Genomic DNA, 10,521 nt, shown 5'->3' with positions numbered 1-10,521 from the left:
TAAATATTATGGGGGAGTATGTATACAGATTCTAATAATTCATATTTCTTACCGAATTTTGCATGCCTGGAGACACGACATGATTGTAGACATGACACTAGCACTTTTGTATTTATCCTTTAATACACAATGAAATAACGTAAACTAAACTTAAACTACAATTAAATGAATAATTATTCAATGTGCATTCTCACAGACCGAGTCTTCTTTTAAGAGCAGCAGGTGAAGTGTACAAATAATGCCAAACACCTTAATAAACTCCTCGGGAGAAAAGAAACCCTTTATAACAAGAAAGTTTTCTAGAATAGAGGCCTACGTGTTGAATTATTTAACCTCTTTTGAGGCTGAACTGCCTAGAAATGCGACGCCCCGCCGTCAAGTAAAAATGAAAACCAAGCTATCCTGGATGCGTGATGAGAGGGCTTCCACTGATACTCTTAGAAAGACACATTGACACTTTTGCTCACTGAATTTTAATTTCAATAGAAACCCTCTTTTAGGGCATCCCTATTCGGGGGACACCCCTAATAAAGGGACACTTTTCCGTGAAATTTATCTTTTAACACTATATCTAACCCGTTAAAGGGACAAACTCCTTAAGGAGACGCACCTATTAAGGGGACGGAGACATTTTCTGAGTGTGCGAAACTGTAAAATCAATTTTAAACCCCTAATAAGTGGACACTTTTTTTGCCCCTTTCACACATTCACGATTTTTGCTACGATAGAGCACGATTTTTAAAATTTTATTTAAAATTGTGCTCTACCGTAGTGATTCGTACTCATTAAGTTCAATCGAATTTTAACGTTTTGTAAAGACGTTATCAGGACGCCTTCAAGATGTAGGCCTATTACAGTATGGCAGTAATGCGATAGTGCGAAGACATTGTTACGAATTATAACGAGTTACGACAACGTTACGATTTATCACGACGAATTACTAAAAATTTTATTACGATGTCACTACGATTTTACAAAGACGAAAGCACAACGTCAATACAATGTAACAAGACGCTTGTTTGATTTAACTAAATGATAAAAAAACGCAATTTACGAATATATGAATGTTGTCGTTGTCGTCATAGTTCCTGATATTTCACCATGTTCAAAAACCTGCAATGTATGCATGCTGCTGCTATAGGTGTTGTGGCCACTACGAATAAGTACGAATTCACAAGACACCGTCACGACAGCGACGACAGTAACGACACTCACGCGATGCTGACTGCGATAGACCAAGATGGTTTTCACAGCTACGATTGAGCACGTTTAGTTTTATCTAGATCCAGTACGAAGCGTATACGGTAAATTACGATGGACCACGAAATTTAGTACGACTCAACTGCGATTTTCAAAAATTGAAAAATCGTGCTCAATCGTAGCAAAATCGTGAACATGTGACAAGGGGCATTATCGTATCACTAATTTTATCACTACAACTACAATAAGCCTAGCTTGAAAATAATATTTCATTCAAATTTAAATTTGGACAAACTTTTGAACGATAAATGAAATTCATTTTTCTTCATCTTTAAAATGGATATCGGTTTAGGCACACTGTAATCATGGAATTTGTTTTCCTGCGTATTTTCATAATTTGACTCTTAGACATTAGATCTATTTTCTTGTATACTTTCATATAGGATTCAAATCGATACCGTAATCCTCACCCTGATTTCTATGGCACTTGAATCTGGAACAATATAGGTGCCTACAACTTTGGTTGTTTTAATGACATTTATTTTGATTTCATCATAAACGTATTGCATTTGCATTGTAAAGTATTGTCAGGCGCGGAATCAGGATTTTCCTGACCTTCGCACAAATGGGATGGTCCTTGCAGTGGTGGATCCGGAAATTCGAAATAGAGGGTAACCATAGAGGAACCTTCACATAATATATACACCTCGGCCCAACCTTGGAACTCCTCTAGCCCTACTCTCAAACTATCTTCATGAAAGAACACAGTGTACATCATTTAGCTCTCATTCTTCTGACTCCCTTCCCGCAACGTGCGGTGTTCCTCAAGGCTCTATTATTGGCCCCTCCTCTTCCTTATTTATATCAATGACCTGATTCACGCATCTAACTCCTTTACATACGTTCTCTTTGCAGACGACACCAATATTTTCCTTTCACATCCTGATTTGCACACCCTAAATAGAACTTTTAACAAGGAAATAAAACATGTTTCGAATTGGTTTAAAATTAATAAATTGTCATTAAATATCAGCAAAACCAACTACATACACTTCTTCAGCAATAAAACCAATATTGATCTAAACACAAACATCTATATCGACAATAATCCTATTAATTCAGTTAATAATACTCAATTTCTTGGAATACTCATAGATAACAAATTAAACTAGAAAATTCATATCTCAAAAATCTCTAGAAAAATTTCCAAAAGCATTGCCGTTCTTAACGAACTCAAATTTACTCTTTCATCTAATATTCTTTTCTCATTATATAACACACTTATTCTCCCACATCTTTCCTACTGTAACATTGCATGGACAGCCACTGATGATGCAAAACACCAAACTCTTTTTCCTTGCCAGGGGTGGCACCAGAGGGGGCTGCGGGGCTATAGCCCCCTCCCGTCGGTGAAGCATATCCCCCTCCCCCGTCGGAGAAGCATAGCCCCCCTCCCCCTTCGGGAAGGACGAGTAAATTTTGTCGGGAAATAAACAAATAACAAAAATTATTTACTTTCATTAAACTATTTTTGTTAACTTTTCATCACAATAATAATAATAATAATAATAATAATAATAAAAAATTAAAAAAAAAATAATAATAATAATAAATAATAGTTCAATGAGACTAATTAAAAATAATTTGCGTTCTGTTATGACAATTTCTCGTTTGGATAGTCTCTTGATGCTTTGAATACATCGTGATAGGGGAAGCAACCTCGACCTTGGCAGCGTTGACAAATGCAAAATTTCCAAAATGTTGAATTTCACTTTGAAGAATGAGGATTTGAAAATAAATTAGATGGTTACATTGCATACTCTTTGTTTCTTGTTTTATTCAAAATGTTTTGGTTTTGGAAGCTGATTTCGACATTAGAAAACATAGCCTAATGAAGTCATATTATAGTAGCTCGATGCCTATTAAATAAGTAATAAAAATTCGCCATAATTCGTCAAATATCCGTGGCTTCCAGGGGGCGAACCCCCCTGGACCACCACCGGGGCCCTAAGCGGCCCCCTGGCCCCAGCCAAGTGGGACTCGATTCTCTCCACAGCCCTTCCCCCCGTCAGGGCCTTCAGCCCCTCCGTCGGGCAGGTCCTGGAGCCATCACTGGTCCTTGCACTGATACAACAAAACTTGATCAATTATTTAAAGTTTAAAAAAGGGTTCTATGTATTTGCTCTTTTTCAAATCACCTTTCCCATTCCAAACCTCTTTTTTTATTTTTTTTTTATTCATAAATTTAACACTTTAAACATTTTTGACATAAATAAATTGCAATCTGCCATTTTCATGTATTGATATGCAAACAATAAACTCCCAAATACTTTTAAAGTCATACTCCGAAGGAGAAAAAAAATTGATATGTTGTAGAACTGTTTTTTCTTAGACAGAAAAAAGTAGTTTGATCAAAACTGAGCAACGGTGAATAAGTTACAGATTTTTGAATATTTAAAAACTGGGGAATAAAAATGGGCGGTTAAGCCCCTTTTCTCCCCAGTTTTAAAATATTAAAAAATCTGTATCTCATTCACCGTTCCCCAGTTTTTCGTCAAACAACTTTTTTCTGTCTTAAAAAGATCAGTTCTACAACATATCAAAATTGTTTTCCCCTCCGGAGTTTGACTTTAAAGGATACTTTACAAAAAATAATGAATTACATAATTATGACACTAGAAACGCAAACAAGATGTATAAAAAACTACGAAAGAACCTCAACTTTAAATTCAATAATCCACACCGGTCCTCTGCTATGGAACTCACTTGACACATCCATCCATCTTAACTGCGCTGATGTTGCTGCTGTAACGTTATGTTAAACATCATCATAGAAATGTAAATACAGTGTTCGAATAAAGACGTAATATATTAAAATTTATATTTCCTTAAATCATAAAGAAATTCACTCATTTAATATAGAGAATGATTTATTATGAATCTCATATATCTAAATTTTAAGAAACTATCTTTTACTCGCGAAAAGGCCGCCTTTTTCGTCAAACTTTTTTTCAGTCTTAGAAAAATTAGTCCTACATTTAAATGACTTGGGGAACCGTCTTTTGTCTTGTCACCCTCCCATCGTTTGAGCGATTTAAAATCCAACAATAATTTTAGCCTGAACATTACTCTCATGAATGACCTTCCACATCCCTAAAGAAGAAAAAACTGCTGACCTTTTACACATTTTTTGCCAGCCAAAAGCACTCTAAGGGCAGGATCCACAGATGAGAGGGAGGGGGTGGGGGTCGGGCGAAAGTGGGGCCGATCCAGATAACACCTCCCTTTTTTTGTTTTCTAGACGCCCGAAAATAACCTCTGAGGTGTTTTGGGCGATCATTTTTTTTTCTTTTTCTTTCTTCTTTTTTTGACTTTTCAAAGGGGGTTTTGGGCGGGTAGTGGGTTTAGATTATTGCAGGATGAATGAAATAAGTTTTAATGAAAGAATGAATGAAATAAGTTTAAAGTCAGGCTCCGGAGGAAAAAAAATTGTTGTAAAAAATGTTGTAGAACTGATTTTTGTAAGACATCTGGGGTACGGTGAATGAGATACAGATTTTTTAATATTTAAAACTGGGAGAAAAGGGGCGTAACCGCCCATTTTTACACCTTTTCCCCAGTTTTTAAAAATTCAAAAATTTGTATCTCATTCACCGTCACCCAGTTTTTTTTAACCCCGCTCATAATGTATGTTTGATAGCATGGTTGTTCCCATTCTTCTTTATTACTCGAAGGTATGTGATTTCGACCAATGGAGAAGATATGAAAGGTGCACTCAAAATTCTCTAAAAAAAAACCAAAAACGGAGGTATTCCATATTCAGCTAATAACGTAGGAAGTCTAAGCGAACTAGGGCACTTTCCATTGTGGATTAAAGTTTACAAAAAGAGAGTTTCCTATTTGATAAAATTGTAACTATGTATTTCGACAGCCTTCCGTTTAAGTGCTATTCTATGCTGAACACATACGGATATACAATTTGGGCACTGAAGGTTAAACAAATACTTTATGAACAAGGCTTTGGTTTCGCTTTGCCAAACCAAGAAGTGGGCGATTCTGAATTATTTCTTAAGAATTTTGAAACTAGATTAAATGACAATTATTTACAAAGTTCATTTACTATTGATAATCCTTCTTGCAAAATGACTCTTTGTATTAATATTGACAACTAACTATCATACGAAAACCGAAAATATATTTCATTAGTAGCCAACACGAAACACCGTTGATGCAACTCTAATTCGCACTGCGTCCCATTTACTTATAAACACTAGACATGAAGCAGACCCAACCACATGCTGTCTTTGTGACGCTAACAAAATAGAAGACGAACTTCACTTTCTTTAATTTGTACAGTTTACAAAAAAGAAGGAGTCTATCCTGCCTTCCTTTTTTTCTGGTCAAATCCAAATCATTATAAATTCCTAAGATTATTTAAAGATAATCAGTTACAGGTTCAGTTATCTAAGTTCCTTTTAAATGTTGCTTTCAATATTAGAAACGAGCTAATAACATGTAATTAATATGTATCGATCATGTTATTGTTATTTATATATATTTTTTGCCTTACGGGCCGGTAGCCTAATTGGCTGAGTAAAGTTGAGTAGTTGCCTGAATAAATGAATGAAAATATTATAGAAAATGTTGACAAAGTTTTTGATGATGGATTGAGGATGGATTTATTTTCATTTCACTTCAGGAAACTGCAGCAAAATCGCCAAAGGATACTTTACCACAGTCATGAATATTTTAGTAATGTTTGTAAATTGTTTGCTGTGCATTTCACTTATATCCTTGAGCAGGCAGGCGCTTTATCTGCATTGCTCCACTCCACTCAGGTACAGTAGGGTTAAATTCTAAAATACGCTGATGTAGCTGCTGTAATGTTATGGAATACTACACTTGGATTTTGTGTTTGTGTTCCGGGAGTTCAATCCATTGACCGGGGCAGTGGTACTGTCAAGCGCATAGCCGTATAACGCGTAAAATGGTTTTATAAATGGCCACCATACTGGGTAGGTTTATCTTAGGACTGACTGATCAAACGGAGTGGTAGGGTGACAGACAGAAGGAGAGGCATCTACTTTAATGGAATCTTCAAACAGTATGACCTTTATGCAAGGCAACACAAGTGTGCTAGTCAATTCAAATGGAAGATCTGAATGGGAAAAATACACTTATAATAAAGCTTAAATAATAAAGCATAAAGCTTTATAGTTTTGTCCAATTGATCTGTCTTTGGCAGGTTCTTTCAGGCACTAGTTTTTTTCAACAGAAAATATATTTGCAGCTGGTGCATTAGTGCAAAGTTTGAGTATGTCGTTGGGTAAAGTTGCAGTAGAAATTGATCGCGACATTGGTTTGTACGGTATGTTATTGTTAATTTTATATCTAGCTTCAAAAAGTCAAAAGATATTATTTGCGTCCATCTGTATAGATTTCTATTAGAAATCTTCTTTGGAATCAACTTTACTATTGAAGTTTTTTTTATTCCATGTTGTTGAGTGAGTGGTAGAGTGGTTCTGCTATCAGCAAAAATTTGACAATATTGCAAATAGTTGAAGTGTTGATTGTGCAGTTGACCAGTGTACCGTATATGGATTCTTCAGTCAGAAGGACTACAGATTCCTATTAGAGATTTTGTCTGAAAGTCATTTGAGTCATTTGAATAATTTCTTAAGAATAATCAACTATTTGGTATTATCTTTGAAAGTTTTGCAAAAAAAAAAAGAAAAAAAAAGAAGTGAAGGTCAAGTACTCAGTGATGGAAATTATGTCACTAAAAAATATAGAATCATGGTTTCTATTTCTGAAGAATATGTTTTTGGAAAAGTAGTGCTTGATCCAGATTTAAACATTAAGGCGATGATGTGCTTTATAATGATAAAAATAGCCTAACTACGTCGTATAATTTCCGATTGGGACAGAAAGTTGTATGATTTATAGTCAAGCAATAAACACAAAATGGAAGGAACATGTCAATATGACAATAACAAAGTGTTATGTAAATATAAATAGAATATTCACGAACAATTGGTTTTAGAAAACCACTATATATGGTAATGCTACTTTGACGGAAATTCCGGGGACTTTCCCCTCCCCATACCCAACAAGGGCTCTGCCCCTGGACACCACCGAATCCATAGACTCACTTTGCTCATAAAACGCATCCCTATTGAAAATTCTGCCTACAGGCCTGCACTATGTTAATATGACAATACCAAAGTTGTCAGTTTATCAATCATTTAATATGTGAGCTACATAATGTGTATTATTATATATTTATATTAATGGTACAGCTTTATAGTCTTTAGGAAGTGGTTAATTCTTCTGTGAATTAAATATAAAACTATTTCGAAAAGAAATTAATGATGCTATTTTCAAGTATAGTGTCCCATCCTTACCTCAGCCACAATCATAGTTTGGACTGACAGTGAGACGTACACGCAAGTCAACATACCTGTAATCTTCCCAGGGGTAAACCTTGGATTCATTTTCACATGGGCGTGGATGTTTTAGATGAAGGAAGGTCACCCAGCGGTGGCTCCAAAATTTGCCGTTACGTCCAACAGAGGGGTCCGAACTAAAGGGCCGAATGGACCCTTGGTCAGGGTTCAGAAATAAAAAATCCCTGATAGGGTTGGTTCACGGAGATAGTTGTTTTTAGTATGGCCCAAATAATAATTTAGATAGGCAAATTAACATTTATGTCAAACAACTTTATTGTGGTGTCGTATGACGGGGGTCCAGACCTGTCCAAAGGAGAGGAGAATGACCCTAGTGGCCTGCCTACTAATATTTATTTCAAAGCTTTACAATATTTATAATAATCATTGAACAGGTTCTGCGTTAGTTGACATAAAATACATGTGAGAAAAATCTTTAATCAACTAAGACAAACAATTTAATCAAGTAATCTACTTATACAACACAATGTATAGTCAGCTGAGTAATATAAGAAGTATTTAGTTATATTATTATTTATAATAATAATAATAATAATAATAATAATAATAATATATCAGACTTATATAGCGCTTAATGCAAACAAGGCCTCTAAGCGAGTCACATTAATATCGTAAGTTTAAATTTAACGAAAATTTACTACTCTTTTAGGTTCATGTAATTCAGCTGTTTAGTTAAATATATAGACACATGAGATATTTAATTTTAATGAAAGTTAATAAAATGTAAGATTTGATTATTTAGGCAGATTAGTAGACTCAGAATTACAATGACAGTCTCCGCCATCTTCTTCAACATGTTTCATTGGTTAAAGTGTGGGCAATGCACACTAAACACCTGTTTGAATAGAAATTGCCATCACACTGGCTTTGGCAGGAGGCTCTGAAAACACAAATTACAAATAATTATTTGTTATTGATTTTTATTTGATTAAATATATACTGCCACGCAAAAAGTCGAGAAAAATATCAAAAAATAAATATAATAATGTTGTTTTTACGATAAACAAGATATGCGCTTACCCGATTGCCAATTGATGACACCGTCCGTGGAGGAATAGAGGAAGCGAGGTGCTGGGTCACCCTGTACCCTGTCCCATATGCATACCTTAAGGCTTGTAACAGCTACCCAGCCATTGTCAACGGCACATCCACCGTGATTCTTGCTTATGTACCACATACGACAGATGGGACAAGTGCTGCAAAATATAATTTTAAAAAGTGCTGTCGTTATGAGTTGGCCCTAAAAGAGAACAAACGGTGAAGCACCCCTCTTTCCAAACAGAAGGTAGGACCGGAATCGCCCTGAATTTAACTGAGAAAAACGGAAACAACTTGAAATAGAGCAATCGCTCCATAGAATGCATACCTCCGCCCAGTGTTTGTATACCGAACAAAACACATGATGGGCGATTCTATTATTTTTCACCATGTGCCTAAATACCGAATAATACGCAGGCCGTGTATGATGGGCGATTAGATTATTTTCTTTGATTCTCGGAAATCTGGAGCTTTTGCTAATGAAAAACAATGTGTTCTAATACTGTTCACTTTATTTAGTTACATTAATGTGAAATATAATACTAGAAATTATTCACAACTATAACGGCTAAATGATTGATAGGGTTATATGCTTCTCAATTGGAGGTAGGTTCAATTCCTCACTGTGAATTTTTCTCGTGTCCTTGGGTAAGGCACTTTACTTACGGGTTTGTATCTCTCCACCCCGGAGTGGGAACCTGGTAGGTACAAACAGAAATTGCGCTGATTTACACCTAGCTTCAACATCAAGGAATTCTACGCTGGGAGTGTGCCATTGTGCCTGATCCGTGATCGGGGATGATGAAGTGAAGCTCTTAGAGGTCTTGTTTGCATGAAGTGCGATAATTATCAGGCTAACATATTAAGCCTAACATAGGCCTATGTTTTATTATAGGCCACCAAAAATCTAGTAATACCGTTAAAGAGCAAAATAAATTTGTATTTTTCACAAACTTGGTCGATGTTACCAAGGTAACAGCCAAATTTATGCAATAAGCCGCCATGGTAAAACCAGAAATGTTCGAAATAATAAAATATCCGCAGACCTCACAAAACCGTTCAACAGCCTAGAGGGCAAGAATATTCCTGTAAAAACGTAAACATTCGTCAAACAATTAAAGTTTTGAAAATAGATAGACTAGTACGTCTTGTATGTATGTTAATCAGCAAATACATAAAATACATGAATAAAGATGTAAAGATTTACCCAACAGAAGGATCGACAGCAAAGTGATTAAAGGTAGCTGTAAGCATGTCTGGGTAAGGTGTCTGCAACAAGCGAGCCCTGCTAAACCAGTTCATCTTATTACTCCTGACACCGTTAAATATCAATGTCATAACTTCTTCGCCGTCGTCATAGAAAGCAAATTTCACCTTCGAATAAATAGACCGGTTGGTTAGAGAGTGTTCTAAATACCTGCGTCATTGAAAGTTTAAAGAAGAAAACTTTAATTCTGAATTACTTATTTATCCTCAAAGATACTCCCTGAGAGAACAAGTTACACAAGTTACCTTCTTGATGTCCAGGGCACCCCAATTTTCCACCAATGAACTTTTGTAAGGAGCAGAAAAAGTGCCGTCCACTTTCTTTGCACCAGCAACATCATCATTTAACGTCGTTGCACCTTTCCACAAATTTAGCAGGTTAGGACTAGCAACCCCTGCGTTTCCTCTGAATACAACTTCCCAATCTGTGGAAATTAATTGAGATTCATAACGGGCTTAATGAAGGCACTCCCTAACCGAATATGCGTCCAGAAAATAAGCACAAAGAATTATGGAACTAATCTTGTTAATAGATTGTAATCCCTTATAT

General features: G+C 35.7%; 1 protein-coding gene across 1 annotated transcript in view; it reads right to left on the bottom strand.

Annotated features, from left to right (window-relative positions):
* Window positions 1-8,118: 8,118 nt before the first annotated feature.
* LOC117113835 overlaps window positions 8,119-10,521 on the bottom strand; it is a 9,378-nt gene continuing 6,975 nt past the window's right edge. Inside the window, exons 2-5 of the mRNA XM_033257282.1 lie at window positions 10,218-10,396; window positions 9,913-10,079; window positions 8,688-8,863; window positions 8,119-8,547 (exon numbers count right to left, since the gene is read on the bottom strand). Of these exons, the coding sequence (XP_033113173.1) occupies window positions 8,495-8,547; window positions 8,688-8,863; window positions 9,913-10,079; window positions 10,218-10,396 (575 nt within the window). The 3' untranslated portion in view covers window positions 8,119-8,494. The remainder of the gene's footprint in view (window positions 8,548-8,687; window positions 8,864-9,912; window positions 10,080-10,217; window positions 10,397-10,521) is intronic.

Source organism: Anneissia japonica, unplaced genomic scaffold, assembly GCF_011630105.1.
Source record: "Anneissia japonica isolate Jap-2015-1 unplaced genomic scaffold, ASM1163010v1 scaffold694_len1028156_cov167, whole genome shotgun sequence".
In the NCBI taxonomy this organism is placed as follows: Eukaryota; Metazoa; Echinodermata; class Crinoidea; order Comatulida; family Comatulidae; genus Anneissia; species Anneissia japonica.
Note: the sequence above shows the minus strand (reverse complement) of the source record. Positions and strands in the feature narration are given on the sequence as shown.